The sequence below is a fragment of the Hyla sarda genome, chromosome 5 (assembly GCF_029499605.1).
Source record: "Hyla sarda isolate aHylSar1 chromosome 5, aHylSar1.hap1, whole genome shotgun sequence".
Classification (NCBI taxonomy): domain Eukaryota; kingdom Metazoa; phylum Chordata; class Amphibia; order Anura; family Hylidae; genus Hyla; species Hyla sarda.
The window spans coordinates 264,786,694-264,809,741 of record NC_079193.1 but is presented as its reverse complement, the minus strand read 5'-3'; the positions used below and the strand labels follow the sequence as shown (position 1 = coordinate 264,809,741).

General features: G+C 40.3%; 1 protein-coding gene across 6 annotated transcripts in view; it reads right to left on the bottom strand.

Annotated features, from left to right (window-relative positions):
• Positions 1-23,048, bottom strand: part of METTL4 (methyltransferase 4, N6-adenosine) — a 192,549-nt gene that overhangs the window by 83,168 nt on the left and 86,333 nt on the right. For 4 of the 6 annotated variants that reach the window (XM_056521658.1, XM_056521659.1, XM_056521660.1 and 1 more), the window contains exons 6-7: positions 22,304-22,410; positions 22,067-22,158 (exon numbers count right to left, since the gene is read on the bottom strand). In XM_056521658.1, coding sequence (XP_056377633.1) covers positions 22,067-22,158; positions 22,304-22,410 — 199 coding nt within the window. Of the gene's footprint in view, positions 1-9,294; positions 9,345-20,064; positions 20,101-22,066; positions 22,159-22,303; positions 22,411-23,048 lie in introns of those variants that run through there. The other 2 variants (XM_056521662.1, XM_056521663.1) reach the window with 2 other exon arrangements.

Here is a 23,048-nt window from a genome sequence, read left to right as displayed (position 1 = left end):
TGGTCACTACTTTCTTTTAGGACCTTCATGTCCCCTTCCAGCTTTAAACATTTCTGCTGCTCACTCTTGAGCTTAGCAGAGTTCTTCTTCTCACTTTCCAGCAATTCTGTCAAGTTTTTGACAGTATCCTCCAGGGACAGCAGTTGTTCTTTCATCTGCTCATTGTCTTTATTCAGTTGCGCCATCTTGGACACTTTCTGCTCATAGACTTTTAGCTGAGCCTCTTGTTCAGAGAGCTGAGTACCCAGTGAATCCAAGGCAGCTGCGCGAGACTTAATATGCGTTTCGTTCTGCGCCTCCAGGCTCTGCACCTTATGAGCCATTACCACTTTCTCCTCTTCCAACTCTTCCATGGCTACCAACCTAGCCTTGTGATCACTTTGTAGAGCCAGATATGCCCCACACAGGACATTCACTTCTTCATCCTTGAATGAGATCTGCTTGGCCAGAATCTCCAATTCTCTCTCCTTGCTGGTCATAAGACCCTGGGAGCGGGACAGTTCATCCTGCAGAGCCGCCAACTCACTTTTGTGGCGCTCCATATCTTTCTGCAGCTGAAGCGTCGCTTCCTGCTCTTTATTCAAGTCTGCAAGCGTTTTTTCTTTCTCCTCTGTCAGGTGATGAACTACTTCCTTTTGAGACAATTTAGCAGAAACCATCTGTAAGGTTTCTTCAAGGTTCTGGATCTGCTCCCTTTTTTTTACCAAGACCAGCGCATTTTTTCCGAGATCTCTTACTTACAGCGGTCTCCTTACTCTCACTGCTGGACCATGTGACATTTTCTTGACCTCTGACAGTCACCTGTGCTTGGCCTGTCTCTTCCTTCAAGCCAACTCGTTCAGACTCTTTTCCACCTTTAGGAGTAGTCTCCCCCTTTTCAAGGGTCTTGGCCACTTGGGCTTCAGGGTAGTTCCTGGACAGTCTCTCTGGACTGTCTCTCTGCTCACTGGCAGACTTCTCTTTCACTTCAACACTGTCTCTCTGCTGCCCAGCAGAAAGGTCTAGGGCTCCTGGGTCTGCAACAACATCTGGTCCAGTGGTTCGACCTTCCTGGTCACGATCCATCTCTGGTCCAGACATCACATCTCCTTCACTCAGGACTCTGTCTGTGACAGTAAGCGCAGCACCCAGCTCCACATGTACTCTCTTCAGTACTTCTGCATTATCCACAGACATCTCTGTAGCTTCTTTTCCAGTCACCTCTTCCAGGTGACAGCGCAACTCTAGCCCCACCTTGGGCTCATCTTCAGATGGCGGATGGAACCCATGTTCCTGTACCTGATCCGTTTCTGGTTTCACTGAAGATTCTGTTTCAGTCAGAGGCACACTTGTCACTTGAGTCGCTGGATCCTCTTGGACTTGACTCATGGTCTGGTCTTCAGCTCCCCCAGCAGTCTGGCAGACCCCTATCTGACCTACATCTAGTGACTGCTGACACTCCCCGTCCTCAGCCTCTGCTGAGTAACTCTCCACTAGTGTGTGGTGCAAGTCGAGTGTTGTGGGCCTATCAGGTGTACCTGCTCTAGTCACCTGACAGTCTTCCCATAATTGCTGAAAAAATGGAAAATCCGTCCCCAGTACTACATCATACTCCAAGGAGGGCTCTATTGCAACCTTGTGACCTATAGTACCATAGGGAGTAGAAATACAGACATTAACTGTTTTATAACCCCAAATACCAGCCTGCATAGACACTATAGCGGGGTCTGGCTTTCTCCTGCTGGACTTTACCAGACTTATTACACATCTAGGGTCTAACAAATCCGTCATCTTTTTACCTTCTATTTCCAGCTCACACAGGTTTTCTTTTGTCCTGCGAGAGGCGGGAACAGAACTCTTTACATCTGAACACATCAACATAAGTTTTTCAACAAAAACATTATCAGATTGCACATGTTCAAAATTTACAGGACAGTTCATAGCACTAGGACCAAACTCAGGCAAAGTGTGTTTTGTTACATTTTCTCCCAGTCCTGCATTTAACATTTTCTGTTCACCAGATTTTTTCAATCCGATCTGCACAGTGTGAACAGTCCCATCAGTCTTCATGAGGGGTTCTCCACCCTCACATGATTTTGCAACTGGACATACGTTGGTACCACCTTGAACACTGTTCACACAGTCAACTAGGGAAACACCACCCTCCGACTCAGCATTTTTATGCACAGTCTCATAGTCACTAAACATGGCCCCCATAACCCCTGGAACAGTCTTACCAGAATCTCTTGCCGTCCAGACAGTTAAGGGCTGGTGCTGGTCACCTCTCACCAGCTTCTCTGCTGCAGAACATCGCTCCACTTGCTCTTTAAGTAGCTCTGCAACCTTAAACCCAGCGTCACTGTTAGGCTGCAGTGCACACTGTAGTCTTGCAGCTTGGCTTACTCCCACTTGAGTCAGGATCTCTGTCTTGACTTTCTCATAGTCCCGTAAGATCTTTGGATCCAGTTCACAATGAACTTTTTGGGCATCTCCTCCAATGAATCCAAACACCAAGTTTCCCCAGTGTGTCTTGGGCCATGCCTCATGTGTAGCAATCCTTTCAAACTCTGCAAAGCTTGCTTCCTCTTGCGCTGCAGCAGTCTGCAACAAAGCACTTATCAGGACATCCATCTTGCAACACTTCAAACCTTGCAAACACAGCACAGTCCTCTGCCGAAATGTTAGCCGCTTGCCAACAAAATTTTTCCGTTGCCCCTAGCAACGCCTTTATACACAGTCTCAAAACGTAATCTGCACTCTGCAGGTGGCCCGTCCACCTGTCTCCTTACTTGAGAAAGAGTGCCCACTCGCTTGATGCGATCTGTTGCCCCTAGCAACAACTTCACCACAGGCGCAGTCCTGCTCTTGTACTCCACAGCTGGGCTCGTCCCACTGTCTCCTCTCTGAGAAAGAGTACACCCTTGCACCATGCACGGTAGTTTTCTCTTGGCAACAACTTCACTGCAACTCAACCACTGGTTGCTCCTAGCAACGTGTATGCCCGCATCCTCCACCAAAATGTGACGATCCGTCTTGGGGATTAGCTCTGGGATCGTCCTGGACCACGCCACAGGATGCGTTTCTTATTTCTTATCACTTTCTTTGAGCCCCTCATAGCTCGGGCTGTGTACTCCTCAGCAGGCTCTTCCCTACAGCCCACAAGCTGTCTCCTAGGAAGAGCCCCAACTATTCTGTCTCTTTTCCTTTTAAAAAACACACACTTTCCCTTCCTGATACCTCATTAATCAGGCCACAGGTGGAGCATTCTGCAGAGATAGCAAGGGAAATACACCCTTTCCTTGCCACACTGCCACAACCCCCTTACACTGCCCCCCCCCCCCCCCCAATTAAAATGAAAAACTTATTGTACGGTATTGTTTCCAAAACGGAGCCTCCAGCTTTTGCAAAACAACAACTCCCAGCATTTCTAGACAGCCACTGACTGTCCAGGCATGCTGGGAGTTTAGCAACAGCTGGAGGCACCATGTTTGGGAATCACTTGCATAGAATACCCCTATGCAATCCATAATTTAGTCAAATGCGCATTGCGCTCTCTCACTTCGGAGACCTGTTGTATTTCAAGGAAACAGTTTAGGGCCACATATGGAAATACCCCATATGTGGGCGTAAAATGCTCTGCTGGCACACAACAAGGCTAAGGAGTGAGAGCGCACCATGTACATTTGAGGCCTAAATTGGTGATTTGCACAGGGGTTGCTGATTTTACAGCAGTTCTGACCCCATTTTGGAAACTACACCCCTTACGGAACGTGACAAGGGCTATAGTGAGCCTTAACACCCCACAGGTGTTTGACGAATTTTCATTAAAGTTGGATGGGAAAATGAAGAAAAAAAATGTTTTAACTAAAATGCTGGTATTACCCTAAATTTTTCATTTTCGCAAGGGAAAATAGGAAAAAAGCCCCCCAAAATTTGTAACCCAATTTCTTCTGAGTAAGAAAATACCCCATATGTGGATGTAAAGTGCTCTGCAGGCAAACTACAATGCTCAGAAGAGAGGGAGTGCCATTGGGATTTTGAAGAGAAAATTTGTCTTTGGAATTTAAGGCCACGTGTGTTTACAAAGCCCCCATAGTGCCAGAACAATGGACCCCCCACATGTGACCCCCATTTTGGAAACTACACCCCTCATGTTATGTAATAAGGGGTACAGTGAGCATTTACGCCCCACATGTGTGACAGATTTTTGGAACAGTGATCCGTGAAAAAGAAAAATTTAATTTTTCATTTGCCCAGCCCACTGTTCCAAAGATCTGTCAAACGCCAGCAGGGTGTAAATACTCACTGCACCCCTTATTAAATTCTGTGAGGGGTGTAGTTTCCAAAATGGGGTCACATGTGGGAGGGTCCACTGTTCTGGCACCACGGGAGGGGCTTTGTAAACGAACAAGGCCCCTGACTACCATTCCAAACGAATTCTCTTTCCAAAAGCTCAATGGCGCTTCTCCTCTTCTGAGCATTGTAGTTTGCCAGCAGTGCACTTGACGTCCACACAGGGTATTTCCATACTCAGAAGAAATGGGATTACTAATTTTGGGGGTCATTTTCTCCCATTACCCCTAGTAAAAATAAAAAATTTAGGGGGAAAACAGCATTTTAGTAAAAAAAAAAAAAGTTTAATTTACACATCCAACTTTGACGACTTTTTGTTAAACACCTGTGGGTAGATAAGGCTCACTGTAACCATCGTTACATTCCTTAAGGGGTGTATTTTCCAAAATGGTATGCCATGTGGGTATTTTTTGCTTTCCTGGCACCACAGGGGCTTCCTAAATGCGCCATGCCCCCCAAAAACAATTTCAGCCAAATGTGACTCCTCTTCTGAGCATCATAGTTTGCCCGCAGAGCATTTTATGGCCTAACATGGGGTATTTCCATACTTGGGAGAAAATGCCCCCCAAAATTTGTAACCCCATCTCTTCTATTACCCTTTGTTAAAATGGCAAGTTTGGGGAAAATACTGCACTTTAGTGAAAACTTTTTTTTTCATTTACACATCTGATTTTAACGAAAAGTTGTCAAACACCTGTGGGGTCTTAAATGGGCACTCTCATTAAAACTAATTTTTGCTATTGCACTCCTTATGGTAAATGAAAAATATTTCTAATATACTTTGTTTAAAAAAAAAATGAAGTTTTCTATGTTTTACCTGTGCTTAAAGCTCAAGAGCACATTTTCCCCCAACTCATACAGACTTCTGACAAAAGTCCAAACACAGGAAGTGCAGCCTGGAGTGCTGAGGAGGGGGGTGTCCAACCAACAGCATATGGCAGTTAAGTGTGAGAGGAGCTATGATTGGATGAGGCTGGACACCCCCCCAGCACTCCAGGCGGCACTTCCTGTGTTTGGACTTTGGTCCAAAGTCTGTATGAGTTGGGGGAAAATGTGCTCTTGAGCTTTTTTAAGCACAAATAAAACATAGAAAACTTCATTTTTTTAAAACAAAGTATATGAGAAATATTTTTCATTTACCATAAGGAATGCAATAGCAAAAAATTTTTTAATGAGTGACCATTTAAGGCTAACTGGACCCCTTGTTACATGCCTTGTGGGATGTAGTTTCCAAAATGGTATGCCATGTGGTTTTGTTTTGCTGTTCTGGCACCATAAGGGCTTCTTAAATGTGACATGCCCCCAAAAACCGTTTCAGAAAAACTCGCTCTCCAAAATCCCATTGTCGCTCCTTCTCTTCTGAGCCCTCTACTGCGTCCGCCGAACACTTGACATACATATATGAGGTATTTCCTTACTCAGGAGAAAAAGCCCCCCAAAATTCTTAACCCAATTTCTCTCATTACCACATGTAAAAATTCAAAAACTGGGTCTACAAGAACATGCGAGTGTAAAAAATGAAATTTTGAATTTTCTCCTTCACTTTGCTGCTATTCCTGTGAAACATCTAAAGGGTTAACACACTTACTGAATGTCATTTTGGATACTTTGCAGGGAGCAGTTTTTATAATTGGGTCATTTGTGGGGTATTTTTAATATGAAGGCCCTTCAAATCCACTTCAAAACTGAACTGGTCCCTGAAAAATTTAGATTTTGAAAATGTTGTGAAAAATTGGAAAATTTCTGCTGAACTTTGAAGCCCTCTGGTGTCTTCCAAAAGTAAAAACATGTCAACTTTATGATGCAAACATAAAGTAGACATGTTGTGTATGTGAATCAATGTATAATTTATTTGGAATATCCATTTTCCTTATAAGCAGAGAGCTTCAAAGTAAAAAAAAAAAAAGCGAAATTTTAAATTTTTATCATTTTGGAATTTTTCACTAAGAAATGATGCAAGTATCGAAACATTTTTACCACTAACAAAGTAGAATATGTCACGGAAAAACTCTTTCTGAATCAGAGTAAATAGTTAAAGCATCCCAGAGTTACTAATGCTTAAAGTGACAGTGGTCAGATGTTGAAAAAAAATGGCCGGGTCCTTAAGGGGTTAATCAAAGAATGCAGCTGTCTCAAAAAAAGATTCATCACTTCTGTCAATCATCCCCTGACAGTACGTGCTACTCCCCACCACGAGGAGACAGACGCCCAACATTACTGCTAGCAGGACAACTGCTGCAGTACTCATAGACTGAGCCCACTTCTATTGCTGCATATCTGAGGCTGCCGAGCCTCCAGCAGCACACCCTCCATCCAGGGACCAGGACCCGTCTGATGACCAGCGTTATCTGCATAAGGTACTCACTCTGACTATAGATATAAGCGCTGCTTTCTACATCATAATACTGCCGCATATAGGAGACGGCAGTGTCTCCAGCGGCGATTCCTCTGCATAGAGGATCGTCATTTGCCATATAAGTGCTGACTTTCACTTCCACTAGTACTTCTATTGCCGCTGCATATTTGGGAGACGGCAGTGTCTCCAGCTGCGAGCCCACTACACAGAGGATTGGAACTTACTATAACTAACGCTGTTTTTCATTCATTTGTCATAATGCCGCTGCACAATTAGGAGACGGCAGTGTCTCCAGCTGCAGGCCCTCTGCCTACAGGATTGAAATCTGCTATAAAAGTATACAATGATACAATTGCTATTCATCTTTGCTCTAGTCTATTCAAGACTTTAAGCACTTTCCTTTTCTAACTGGATACAAATATTTGTGAAAATAGCAACTCAAACTGTTATCACTGCTATTCACAAATCACCAATTTCAATAATTTCTATAGATATGTGGACACTTATTTATTGTTTTTAATATTGTAACATTATATATATATTAAATTGCCAAGGATTATAAATATTTATTTTTACTGTGGGATCACAAGGGCCCTGTGATCCGCAGTACATTATACCTATATGTACAATTTTATCATATTTAACATTTTAATTTAAATCCTATATTCAAGACTATGAGCCCCAATTTCTATATTTTGGCTCCCCGCTATCTCCCCATTTTGGCACCATGGGTATAGTTGCTATTTGGGCAGCTTGAGTCATTGGTCACTTGGTTAATATGAGCCTCACTATCATTTTGTCTTTTAATATTAAAATTTTATCAAAAATGTTATTAATGGCTTAAGTGGTTTAAACCCAATTGGAGCGCCATCTTGCATCATTGCATTACAACTTTTCTGAGACATGATAAGTAAACCTAGTGAAAAAACCCAGTTGGATAAAATCCCAACCGCGGGGAAAAAAAACAACAATCTGGGTCTGTGTGTTGCCATATAGGCTCTATTAGGTTTCCTTATACATGGACCTAGAAAAATCAAATGGTGCAAGCACTTCAGATTCAAACAAAAATCAGACAGTCAAAAACCCTCCATATATCACCAACAGAAAAAATGGTTTGTACAGTAAAGACCTCAAATACCTTTATGGATGCTATGTTACAGCTCTTTACAAAACATTGCCATAATCAGAGTGCATGTATCAATGTTAAAATGAATACTTGGGTGGAATTTCCGAGTGGAATCCAGCAGAAAAATTGTGCATGGAAATTTCGGTGCTGCAGGGAAATTCTGCTGCAATTTTTTTTTGTTTTTAAGGAACATGTTTATTCTTTCAGTGGAATGCCATTGGGAATGCATATCTGAGTAGCCCTAGCGTCGGCTGATTAAGCCTGCCGTGCACCGAATGTTTGCTTGGAAAAGATTTGCCGTGTGAATGGGTCCTTACTGCTGCTTGAAGGTAATTCCTGTCCTGTTTTTTTGGACCGCTGACTGAGAAACATGGGCTTCTTCCTCAGTTGCTACAAATTTATGACATCTTTACAAGATGCAGGTATTATACAGAAGAAATTTTTACATTAACTCTAGATGACCCTGTTTCTATATAAACATGGGGAAAGAAAATAATGTACAAAGTATAATTGAGAGGTGTCTGGCAGTGAAGTGTTCTGTTGACAAAGGCCTTTTTAACATTGTTCATAAACTTCTTGATACTAAAACACCTCCATTGTGTAGAAATGCACAATGACCCGATGGGCCCTCATTTATCCACATCATTGTGCAGTCCTTATTTACTCCGGTGGAAAACTTTATTTATTATTTTAAATCAACTGGTGCAAGAAAGTTAAAGATCTGTAAATGACTTCTATAAAAAATCTTAATCCTTCCAGTACTTATTAGCTGCTGAATACTACAGAAGAAACACTTTTCTTTTTAGAACACAGAGCTCTCTGCTGAATCATGAGCACAGTGCTCTCTGCTAACATCTCTGTCCATTTTACTCCAGAGTAGGAGAAAATCCCCATAGCAAACATATGCTGCTCTGGTCCATTGTTAAAATGGACCAGGATGTCAGCAGAGATCCCTGTGCTCGTGATGTGTTCAAAAAAGAAAATAATTTCCTCTGTAGTATTTAGCAGCTAATAAGTACTGGAAGGATTAAGATTTTTTAAAGAAGTAATTTACAATTCTGTAATTTTCTGGCACCAGTTGATTAAAGGGGTACTCCGGTGGAAAGCTTTTTTTCTTTTTTTCTTTTTAAGAGTTTTTATATTGTTTGTGCTAAGAGTTTAATTAGCTACATGCCCTGGGCATGTAATACTACTTGCTGATTTAATCCATTGACAATATTAATACTCAGTTCATGCTATCTGTAAATTACCATTTATTATAATACTCAACCCAACTCAGCAACAGACCTGGAAAGATGCGGCATGCAGACATCCAAATTATTAGTGGCAAGATCGAACAGCAAGTCACAAAAACAAAAGCTACACGACACCACTGTTTAGCTCAGTCAATCTTATATGTTAAAACTTTAGTTACCTGAGTTGCTAACAAGAGAATTCAGTAGTGTAATTACAGGAAAATCATCCAAAAGGCCCTTTTATGTCTCTTCCTTATGCTTTAGTTTGGAAGAATCAAATTCCTAAGGGGTTTATCTAGGTTGTAATACACAGCAGTAATAAAAATGGAAAGTAAAAGAATAAACGACAAGATAAAACATAACAGAATAAAAAAAATAATAATCACATTGCATATTAGGGTGGATGTCATTAAATATGATAGTGTCATAAAAATATACTTTACAAAGAGCAAACAAGGCAATATTTATCAGAATGTCACACATATTAGATCCAGCCTTAAAGGGGTACTGCAGTACCTTATTACTTACCCCATCTACCTGGAGTACCCAGTTAAGGCTGGATTTTCGCACAGTATTTCAATCAGGTGCAAGTGTTTCCATTATAGAGTTCTCTGTATCTGTTCAACGCCTGGTTTTGGCTAAAAACACTTTTAGCATACACATTGAATTAAAGGGGTACTCCGGCGCTAAGACATCTTATCCCTTATCCAGCGTGTTCGCTCTGGGTCTGATTACTGGCGATCACGGGGACGGAGCGTTGTGACTTCACGGCTCCGCCCCCGTGTGCTGTCATGCTCCGCCCCTCAATGTAAGCCTACGGGAGGGGTGATAAGATGTCTTAGCACCGGAGTACCCCTTTAAAGTGGTCTGAAGCCAGTGAGGGACATTTACCAAGGCATTTAACCAGGTTTTCTGTGTATATTTGTTGCTGAAATGTTGCATTGCGCTAAATTGTGCCACTTTTTTGCATGATTTCTCTCAGAACAGATTTTTTACATAGGTTGTCCCTTTTACATTGCAGTAAGCAGTCATTTAAGACATGCAACTTTTCTAAAAAGAAAATTCAGATTTGCCCAGACCTGGCTTACAAAACTGGCTGTAGACAGCAGCCTCAAAAAGTCGCACAAAAGTAATGCGGGTGGAAAAAGTCCCAGAGAAGGGGGTCATATAAAGTGGTGTTCTGAAGTGAAATTTCACAAAAATGTGTACTACCCCCGATTTATCAAAGGCTCTGCACCATTTAATAATTTTGTTGCATCCACACTCCAATTACACCATCAAAACCTGTGTATAAAATCCATACACCTACACTAACTTTGATAAATGTCCCCCAGTGGTTTCAGCCAGCCATCTTACACATATGTATCCTAAACACTGTGGAATTTCCGAGCTGAAGCCGGAAAAATTTTGCTTTGAAAGGATGGTGCAGCAGACTGCCATTGTTTTAAATGGGATTCTGCTGCACTGTGCACACTGCAGAATTTTCCTGATGGAAACATTGACCGCAGAAATTCCAACTCCACAGAAAGTATTGACATGTCAATTGTTTTTGCAAAATCCATTCAGAAATGCATTGCCGTCTAAGGAGACTGTACATTTTCGAGCAGTCCTAGAGGATACAATGTCCTGCCGGAATTTTGTCAAGTGAGTGAGGCCTATCTATCCCCTGAGAGCAGATATTTGGGTAGAGAAGGGTTGTGCATTTTGGATTTCAACATGATGGATTATTTTGTTTGCAAGAAGATAAGCCTCTGCTGGTTAAGTTCATTGATCAAGTTCTGCTGCTGCTAGTGTGTTCATCAGGGGTCAATTTGTGAGATCACTTCATACAACCACCTGCAGCACACATACTGAATGGCCCCTTTATTAGACACATATACCCTTACACACCTGAAGATTTTCTGAATGGAAATAAAATCTGTGACCAGAGTGCAACAAAAAAGTAAACACATTTTTTCTAGATACGTTTTAGGTTTGTTTCACACTAGCAAATTACTCCGTTTAGCAAGTTACGACGATAGTTCCGTCCTAAAATTAGCTGTCACCGGCAGTAACCAAATCCTTATACGTCCGTTAGAAAATCCCATTATAGTCTATGGGATTTTTCTAATATTTAATACATTATAGTCCGTTATTGATAAGACGTTATTTTTTGACGGAAGATAGTACGGAAGAAAATTGTTCATGAACCATTTTCTTCCGTACTATTTTTCGTCACAAAATAACGTCCGTTATCAATAACTGACTATAATGGATTAAAACGGATATTAGAAAAATCCCAGTTATTGTTAACGGACGTTATTTTGTGACGGAAAATAGTACGGAAGAAAATGGTTCATGAACAATTTTCTTCCGTACTATCTTCCGTCAAAAAATAACGTCTTATCAATAACGGACTATAATGTATTAAATATTAGAAAAATCCCATAGACTATAATGGGATTTTCTAACGGACGTATAGGATTTGTTTACTGCCATGACATGCCATGGTTACAGCTGATTTTAGGACTGAACTAGCGACGGAACTTGCTATATGGAGTAATTTGCTAGTGTGAAAGAAGCCTTAGTCTGAATCCACATTGTGATTGTGTCCTGAGCACATTTGAATGAGGAATGGTCATTGACCCTAGACTAGCTAGGGCCAGCCTTATAAAAGCCTGGAACCTGGCTGTAATATCTCTAACACACACACAACATGAGGACAGGTGTGGTGGTGTTTTTGGAAGAAATTACAGTTTTTCTGGATAACCCCTTTAATCTTACAGCACTTATCTGGGACAATGTAAAACTAAATGGTCAAAGCATGTCAGTACTAATCTAATTTGTGGCATCTGCAAGAAGCTATTTCGTTTACATAGGCCAATATTTCTATAGGGTGATTTCAATACCTAGTGCAATATACAGTCATGGCCAAAAGTTAAAGACAAACACATTTTGGTTTGTTGTTCCAGTTCTCAGTGGCAACTTGGGTACGTTCACACCTACAGGATTTGCTGCATATTTTATATATTAATATCAATGGGTAGCAAAATTTGCTGCAGTGAATATATGGTAAAATATGCAGCAAATCCTATGCATGTAAATGTACCCTTACATTGTTTGTTTTGAAATCATTGTCTTATGTTAACAATAGCTGCCACCAGGGGAATGTGCAGTCATCATTGCTTTGCATCAAAGGATCTTTATAGGCAAGGACATTGCTGCTTGTATGATTTGTAATCAATAATTTATCAGATCATGAAGAACTTCAAAGAGAGGTTCAATTACTGTGAAAGCAGCTACATGAACCCACAGAAAGTCAAGAAAGTGCCAGAATTGTCTTATGAGGATTCAGCTACAGGATGGGTTCAACACCAGTGCATAGCTTGCACTGCACAGACACTGGCTTTTGGAGGCTGACCTGATGTCAGGAAGGGCAGCAAAGAAGCCACTTCTTTGCAGAAAAAACAAAAAGGACAGACTGGGATTTTGCAGGGAGTATAGGGATCTGCAGAGGACTTGGATAACATTGTTCCATCTGTCAACAAAGGTTTAAAAACTTCCGAAATCCTTATTGTTCTTCAGTATTCAATAAAACTGACTTAAAGATCTAAAAATACAGATTCGGTTAAAGGGGTGCTCCCGTGGAAATTTTTTATTTATTTTTTAATCAACTGGTGCCAGAAAGTTAAACAGATTTGTAAATAACTTCTATTAAACAATCTTAATCCTTTCAGTACTTTTTAGGGGCTATATACTACAGAAGAAATGCTTTTCTTTTTGGATTTCTCTGATGTCATGACCACAGTGTTCTCTGCTGACATCTGCTGTCCATTTTTGGAACTGTCCAGAGCAAGAGAAAATCCCCATGGCAAACAAGTGCTGCTCTGGACAGTTCCTAAAATGAACAGCAGAGGTCAGCAGAGAGCACTGTGGTCATGACATCAGAGAAATCCAAAAAGAAAAGCACTTCCTCTGTAGTATACAGCCCATAAAATGTATTGGAAGGATTAAGCACTTTTAATAAAAGTAATTTACAAATCTGTTTAACTTTCTGGCACCAGGTGATTTAAAAAATAAAATAAAAATAAAAGGCTTCCACTGGAGTACCCCTTTAACCTCTTCAGGACACATGTCGTACCGGTACGTCATGGGACCCTAGTACTTAAGGACCCATGACGTACATGTACGGGCGTGGGAATTTCAGTCGATCAGCAGGCACCCGGAATATAAGGGGATCGCGGTTGTCCATGACAACTACGTTCCCCCTGAAGGGATAGGAGTGAGGTGGAAGGGGTGCCACCCCTCCTATCCCTGCTATTGGTCGTCAGAAAAGACTACCAATAGCAGATCGGGGGGGGTTTACTTTAGTTTTCCACGTCCTGCCCACCCACAATAGGCGGGGCAGAAAGGGGAACCGAAGGGGACCGGGCGCCGAAGATCCACTTACCCATCGTGGAGGCTGCGGGACGTGATCAGCTGAGGTGCTCAGCGAAGGCGGCAGAAGGGGACGGCTCCCTGGATCGGACGGAAGCAGATAAGTTGCCTAGCAGCATCTGGAGGGCTACAGTCTATCCTGTAGCCCTCCAGATGTTGCAAAACTACAACTCCCAGCATGCCCAGACAGCTATTTTGGCATGCTGGAATATGTAGTTTTGCAACAGCTGGAGGGCTACAGTTTGAGACCACTATACAGTGGTCTCTAAACTGTATCCCTCCAGATCTTGCAAAACTACAACTCCTAGCATGCCCACACAGCTTTTTGCTGTCTGGGCATGCTGGGATTTGTAGTTTTGCAACATCTGGAGGTCCACAGTTTGGAGATCACTGTAAAGTGGTATCTAACTGTAGCCCTCCAGATGTTGCAAAACTGCAAATCCCAGCATGCCCAAACAGCTGTCTCTGCACGCTGGGTGTTGTAGTTGCATACCTCCAGCTGTTGCATAACTACATCTCCCAGCATGCCCTTCGGTGATCAGTACATGCTGGGAGTTTGTTTTGCAACAGCTGGAGGAACACTGGTTGGAAAATACTAACTGAAGGTTTTCCAGCTGGTGCCTCCAGCTGTTGCAAAAGTACAACTCCCAGCATGCACGGTCTGTCAGTACATGCTGGGAGTTGTAGTTTTGAAAAAGCTGGAGGTTTGCCCCCCCCCCCCGTACAGGGTACATTCACATGGGCAGGTTTACAGTAAGTTTCCTGGTTCTAATATGAGCTGCGGCAAATTTTTCGCGGCAGCGCAAATTTCTAGCGGGAAGCTCACTGTAAACCTCCACCAGTGCGAACGTACACTGAAAACACTACACTAACACATAATATAAGGGTAAAACACTACATATACACCCCTTACACTGTTCCCCCCCCCCCCCCCCAATGAAAACTTATTGTACAGCAGTTTCCAAAACGAGCCTCCAGCTGTTGCAAAACAACAACTCCCAGCATTTCCAGACAGCCACTGACTGTCCAGGCATGCTGGGAGTTTAGCAACAGCTGGAGGCACCCTGTTTGTGAATCACTGGCATAGAATACCCTTATATCCACCCCTTTGCAATCCCTAATTTAGTCCTCAAATGCACATGGCGCTCTCTCACTTCGGAGCCCTGTCATATTTCAAGGAAACAGTTTAGGGCCACATATGGGGTATTTCCGTACTCTGGAGAAATTGCACTACAAATTTTGGGGGGCTTTTTCTCCTTTTACCCCTTATGAAAAGGAAAAGTTGGGGGCTACACCAGCCTGTTGGTGTAAAAAAAAAAATTACACTAACATGCTGGTGTTGCCCTATACTTTTTATTTTCACAAGTGCTAAAAGGAAAAAAGACCCCCAAAATCTGTAACGCAATTTCTCCTGAGTACGGAAATAACCCCTATTTGTGGGCGTAAAATGCTCTGTGGGCGCATAACAAGGTTCAGGAGTGAGAGTGCACTATGTACATTTGAGGCCTAAATTGGTGATTTGCACAGGGGTGGCTGATTTTACAGCGGTTCTGACATAAATGCAAAAAAGAAATACACACATGATCCCATTTTGGAAACTACACCCATCACGGAACGTAACAAGGTGCATAGTGAGCCTTAACACCCCACAGGTGATTAATGAAAATTCTTCAAAGTTGGATGGAAATATGAGAAAAATAAATGTTTTTCACTAAAATGCTGGTGTTACCCTAAATGTTTCATTTTCACAAGGGAAAATAGGAAAAAAAAGCCCCCCCCCCCAAAATGTGTAACCCCATTTCTTCTGAGTATATAAATACCCCATATGTGGATGTAAAGTGCTCTGCTGGTGCACTACAATGCTCAGGAGAGAGGGAGCACCATTGGGATTTTGAAGAGAAAATTTGTCCGGAATTGAAGGCCACGTGTGTTTACATGGCCCCCATAGTGCCAGAACAATGGATCCCCCCCCCTACATGTGACCCAATTTTGGAAACTACACTCCTCATGTAATGTAATAAGGGGTGCAGTGAGCATTTACGCCACACGGGTCTGATAGATTTTTGGAACAGTGGTCCTTGAAAATGACAAATTAAATTTTTCATTTGCACAGCCCACTGTTCCAAAGATCTGTCAAACGCCAGTGGGGTATAAATACTCACTGCACCCCTTATTAAATTCTGTGAGGGGTGTAGTTTCCAAAATGGGGTCACTGGAGGGGGGGTCCACTGTTCTGGCACCACAGGGGGCTTTGTAAACGCACATGGCCCCTGACTTCTATTCCAACCAAATTCTGTCTCCAAAAGCTCAATGGCGCTCCTCCTCTTCTGAACATTGTAATGCGCCAGCAGAGCACTTGACGTCCACACATGAGGTATTTCCATATTCAGAAGAAATGGGGTTACAAATTTTGGGGGTCATTTTCTCCTATTACCACTTATTACTTTTTTTTCATTTATACATCCGACTAACGAAAGTCATCAAACACCTGGGAGGTGTTAACGCTCACTGTACCCCTTGTTGCGTTCCTTGAGGGGTGTAGTCTCCAAAATAGTATGCCATGTGTTTATTTTTTATTTTTGCTGTTCTGGCACATAGGGGCTTCCGAAATGTGGCATGCCACCCAAAAACCATTTCAGCATTTCAGAAAAACTCACTCTTCAAAATCCCACTGTCGCTCTTTCCCTTCTGAGCCCTCTACTGCGCCTGTCGAACACTTGACATACACATATGAGGTATTGGGTTACACATTTTAGGAAGATTTCTCACCTTTTACCCCTTATAAAAATTAAATAACTGTCTACAAGAACATGCCAGTGTAAAAAATTAAGATTTAGAATTTTCTCCTTCAAATTTCTGCTATTCCTGTGAAACACCTAAAGGGTTAACAAACCTTTTGAATGTTATTTAGAATACTTTGAGGGGTGCAGTTTTTATAATGGGGTCATTTGTGGGGTATTTCTATTATGAAAGCCCTTCAAATCCACTTCAAAACAGAACTGGTCCCTGAAAAATTTTAATTTTTAAACTTTTGTGAAAAATTTGAAAATTGCTGCTATACTTTGAAGCCCTCTGATGTATTCAAAAAGTAAAAACATGCCAACTTTATGATGCAAGCATAAAGTAGACATATTGTATATGTTAATCAATATATAATTTATTTGGAATATTCATTTTCCTTATTAGCAGAGAGCTTCAAAGTTAAAAAAATAAATGCAAAATTTTCAGTTTTTTCATCAAATTTTGGAATTTTTCACCAAGAAATGATACAAGTATTGACAAAATGTTACCACTAACATAAAGTAGAATATGTCACAAAAAAACAAACACTCTGAATCAGAATGAAAGGTAAAAGCATCCCAGAGTCATTAATGCTTAAAGTGACAGTGGTCAGATGTGCAAAAAATGGCCAGGTCCTACAGTGAAACTGGCCACGACTATATACTTGTACGGATTGCTGCAGTTCAAATGGAGCTTCTATGTTTAGATAGATGTTTCTAATAAAGTGGAAATTCAGTGTAATTTATTTATAAAAGATAATGCAGTTAGCCTGATTCACATTACCAGACAGCAGAATGCAATGGACAAATAGATTTTTTTTTGGTATTCTTTTTTTTTTTTTTCTCTTTGTAAATTATTTTATCGGATGCTTACCAATAACAGAATTGTTAACAGTTTTGCTTATTAGTATTGTGTGCAAAATATATACAATAGCTGTGCACCAAGCCATATTTACACTATACAATGAGGTCAAAGGTGTCAGTCATACTGCATTTACACCAATATTCAAAATCAGAGCCCAATAGAGAATATATTTTTGGCCTTACAATAGATGATGCTAGAATTCAACTTCATGTTATACGCCTAAACAATAACTTAAATGAAACTGCAAATTTAAATTTGTGTTTTCATTTTGTTCCTCCACTCTTTCAATTTTCGATCTACGGGGCTATATGAGGGCTTATTTTATGTGGGACCAATTATTCTTTGTAAAGACACCTTTTTACCACTAATGACATTTTACCACTAAGGAAATGTTCACATGGCGGAAAAGTTGCAGACTGGTTGGCCAGGAAAATACGGACAAACATTCCTTAAATTTTCTGCTGGCTCTAGGACCCCTCAGAAGTGCGCATTTTCATTCTTTCAGCGGATACTGGAATCAGGATTTCCAGATTCCGCCACATTCATGGTGCAGCAGAATCACATTAAAAACTATAAGCAGAATTTTTTTGCAGAATTCTGTTCAGAAATTCTGGTGTGTGAGCATGGCCTAATTCTACATCGAAAACAGAAAAACAATTGTGGGGTTAAACTGAGTTGGGGGAGGGGGGTTCTTTTTACGCAGTGAACTTTACAATAAAAAAGATGTTATCAGGCACAGAACTAAATAATTCCTGCTTGTCCAAGCACCAACTTACAATATATTCCCTATCTGTACAGATGGCTTACTACAAGTCACCAAACAAAATAGATATCAAATGTGTTACTCCCACATGTATCATGTGTACCACAATAGGCTAGCAGACCTACATTTCAAACTCTCATTCCTCAGAGCTTTCTAGTGCAGACTTGGTTACACCTTTTGTAAACCCAGAATTAATCAACCTCAGCAGATGTGCTGACTTGGAACCAACCTGAAAATTTGGACTAACTGAGGGATGACATTTTTATAGGATGAAAAGCCTCCCTACCACACTTGCCTTTAATCCTATAAAAACCCAGACCTGATAACAGGATTAACCAGATTCCATAGCAAGCTAAATTTTGCCACACATACACACAAAACTAAAGAATGACGCATGTGAATTAGGTTTGACAAAAGTCAAATGAGGAGAAAAAAATGTAGATTTGAGGAAATGCAGAAAATCTATCACATACCCTATTGATTGCAAAGTTGTTAAAGCTTTGCAGTTAATTTTACACATTGCTATGTAATGCTGTAGGTGAAAACTGTGGCAAAATCTACATATAATTTACAGCCATAGAGGGAGATTTATGAAACCTTGTGCAGATGAACAATGGAGGAAATGCTCAGAGCAACCAGATTTCAGAAAGAAGCAATCTAATTGGTTGATATGGGTAACTGCTTCACTGATCCACTGAACAAGGTTAGATAAATTCAGAATATACTTAGATAAAATGTTTTGGGCAGTAATATGTCATTCATTTGAATGCATTTAATAAAATTCCACAAAATAAATAAATATATATATATATATATATATATATATATATGTATATACACACACATATACACATACACACACACATACATACACTGTAGAAGCAACCTCATTCAGTTGTATAAAAAAAAATCTGCAAAGAATAAGTGTGAACATACCATCCATACACAGTGGTTAATGTTGAGTATGACTGCACTATATTTGAGGCAAGGTGAGCACTGTCTTAGGTGGCTATAAACTAATAAAAATATTTTTAAAATCACTGCAAAATTCTTTAAGATTTAGAGAAATATACATAGAACTACATGTCGCAGTTCCATATGAATTGCAGCAAAAAAGTATTTACATGTAGTGCAACCAGCACCAGGACCCAGAAGCAGTATATTTGGTTTCCTTTTCTGGTCTGGTATACAAGTCATCTTAGTGGTCTGGTCTTTGACCGGAATTCATTTTAGGGGTTCGATTAATTTTAGGGGTGTTATAGTTTGGGATTTGAATTGATTTATCCAATTTTTGTCTAGGTTGTAGTCACATATAGACTACATTTAGTCTATTGTTTTTCCTGGCTATACTGTGGGCACGCTGTAGTATAGTTTTGTTAGTACTGACAAATACAAACAGCATAGATTCATTTTTAAATGTTGAACAAGCCCTAAATTCCTAGTTATTTTACTACAGTTGAAAAAAATAAAATAAAAGGCACAAACATTCCCTTAGATTTCCTTTCTGTTCTGTAATTTGTTCAGACCAGCTGTAAAGCAAAAGAACATACTGAAAACACCACAAGTATGAGATTGCAACAGACATATGTCACAGGAAATGGCATTATAAATTGGGCGCAAGTCATTAAAGCATTCCATTAACCTCACTTGCACTACTTTGTAAATTTGATACTATTATATATGCCCCCCGCCCCCCTTGTTTAATACTGCAAAGATGTAATTTACTCCAGCACAGTAATTTATAGCTCAAGTACCCCTGGATTGCTGAGGGGATCCTTGTCTGAACACAAATGGGATAATTACATACTCGGTCAATTACACTAATTCACGTGTGCAGACACTGATAACATTACCAGCACTAGACGGCGAGGAAGATTAGGGGTTTAGAAACACATTTAGCACATGTAGTGCCATTACATATAAAGAGAGGTAGAATCAAAGACCTTCAGAATCATTACTAGATGACCGAATTCAGCATTAGAGTGTCTTTAGAAAAATATTTAATGTGAAGGAGCCAAAAAGGTTTCTCTCTTATTTTATTGTGCATGCCCACTTAAACAATGTACTACACATGTACATCTAGCCAGCCAGGACTAGAATTATGTATTTGAGACAAATTTTGCATGAATTATAAACTCTTTTCATTTAATGAATAACACACCTATGATTCCGACAACGTATGCGTTGCAGTCACACAGCCCTGGGCTATCTTATTCTGCCCAAATACCTACATTTCAATGGAAAAAAGTGTCAAGAAAAACAGGAAAACAAAATCATAGGTAATCATGGATGGTACTGTGAATACATACAACTAGAGGCTATATTCACAGGTATTTTTGCTTTTCCAAAAAATACAATATAAGAATATATACATATAGTCGAACATTTGTAACGGACACTATAAGACTTTTTTTGCACTACATGCTTCAGATCTGTAGAACAGTTTTTCTGTGGATTGCACCCTTTGCAAAGAAAAATCCATAGAGAAAACTGTCTAAATGTGGCCCCACCATATTATCCCCCCACAGCAAAACATTATACTCGAGACTTCTCCCATTTTGCACTTTACAGTACAGGTTACAGGTTGTGAAGGTTTAAAAACAGAGCAAATTTCTCTTCCTGCTCCCGCACTAATGTATTCTTCCCCCCCCCCCCCCCCTTACTCTTCTCTCAACCCGCAATAGATCTTCTCTCCCATGCCTGCCCCATCCCCTCTCCTGCCTGCGATGCACTGGAAGTCCCATAGACTTACATCAGTACATCTCAGTACATTTCAGTACATCTCCTGATCACGTTACTCTCAGGCTCCAGGGGCATCCATAAACTGTACTATATTTTTATTTGACATAAGAAAAATATATACTAGGTTTAATCATAATATCTCCAGCAGTTCCGAAGTTATGCTGGAACATACAAATACATATCTAGACACACTCAAAGTTTTATACATATAGCTGAAGAAATTCTCAGGTCTCATTATTTGTAGACGCTACTGTATTCATAATCTATATTTCCTGATTGTAAATAAGTCTTTTCTCAATGAATGCACATAAACATGTCATTTTGGCCTCCATTCAAGTGGCATATTTCAGGGTTTGATGGATGTAATAATTGTTTATTATTATTTAAAGGGGTTACCCTGGATTAGAAAAACAAAGCTTGTTTCTAAAAACAAAACACCAACACACCTGTCCTCAGGTCGTGTGTGGTATTGCAGCTAAGGGTGCTTTCACACTACGTTTGTAGTGTACGGTTGCTGGATCCGGTTGGGGGGATGAAAAGCGGCCGCTCCCGTATCCCAGCCGGATCCGGCCCAAACCCCATTCATTTCAATGAGCCGACCAGAGTCAAACGCTGACTCCAGTTGTCTCATTTTTGCCCCGTATACGGTTTTTTCACCGGACCTAAAAACGTAGTGTGAAAGCACCATAAGTTTCATTCAAGTGACTAGAGTTAAAGTGGTGCTGTTTTTGGAAGATTTTTTTTATATGGAACCCTATGTATGATGGGTGTTGGTAAGTGTAATCCATAAGTAAAAATTGAGGACTCCTCAGATGCTCTCTTTTAGAAAGTATATGAATATAATTTCCTTAGCACAGTCTTACTATCAGAATAACTAAGAAGAATTTACTATTGGCCAATGGTTTTGGTGCGCACCAAAAAAACTCTCTCTGTTTTCTATTAATACATATTTTTAAAAAGTGTGTGCTGCGGATGGTTTAACTGCTGAGACTCCTGCGATCACCAGAACGGCACCCAAATTTCACTATGCTGGCAGGAAGGTTGGTCTCCATGCGTTCTCTGTTATATAATGGAATGCAGACTAGATGGAACAAATCTTTCTTTGTTTCTATTTTAATTATTAGTGCTGCTTCGCCAAAATTGTAACGGTATAAAAAAGCTTAAAAGTGCTATCTGATACATTAAATGGGTGATTAGAAAAAAACGTAATAAACAAACAATCTGATAATTAAAATGAAATTATATCAGTAAAGAATAGTGCATTAAAAGTATCCCCACTTTTTCACATGACATTCAGAGTAAAGCAGATGGCGCATTTTGATGGAGGGATAATAAATCAAGTAGATGTAATTATGTGTCTTCATGGTAAATGTGCATTTCCCATGTGTGGAGTTTTCCTTTAAAATACATCCTTTATTTATAATGTAATTCTTGTAATGAGCTTGACATACCAGAAAGAGGTGGTTTGTGGGAATGAAGGCTGCAGGGCACACTCACTATAATCTTATGCTCGGGAATAGGTGGTAAGGAAGTTTCCAACTCTCTGTAAGAGAAAAATAAAAGTTAAGAATACTTACTGTATAGAAATAACCATATTTGTTCTTAATCTAAATAGGCCTCTCAGTCAGACTAAAGATTAGCCATAGAGTACGTGGAGATATTTAGACGAGTAGCATAGGAATACATACCTTGATGTGGAATTATCTAAATGCATAAGTCTTCCAAGTACGAGAATTTCATATGGCTTTTTATGAACTGAGTCAATGGGGAACACAAATTCTCCAGATTGGGTTATCTAAGAAAAAATAAATGATGCAACATTTTACCAAAAATATAATATCGGATCCATAAGCAATATACCCTATAGGTATTACATGTTAAAACTTTCTTTCAAGAAAGAAGATTATTTTCAATTCATTCTGCAGTATTTTTGACAAGTAAGGAACTCCTTTAAAGTATATTACCATCTAGTAAAACTAAATAGGCTCATAATTTGGTGAGGATTCATTTCTTCTATCTTTACAGACTTTACAATCTTCTTACCATTTATTTGAAGATACTACTAGAGGGCACTTAGGAGCTAATGGCATACTGTTTATACATTACATACATACATACATACAGGGTCACCGAGTATTATAAAAAACAGAGCTGATTTCTTCTGGAAAAAACAAACAAACAGCACCACATCTGTCCTAAGGTTATGTGTTGTATTGCAGCTTAAAAGGGGTACTCCGCTGCTTAGCGTTTGGAACAAACTGTTCCGAACACTGGAGCTTGTGATGTCATAGCCCCGCCCTCTCAATGCAAGTCTATGGGAGGGTGCGTGACAGCTGTTCCAAATGCTGAGCAGCAGAGTACCCCTTTAATTCCACTGAAGTGAACGGAGCAAAGTTGTAATACCACACAAAACCTGACGACAGGTGTTGTGCT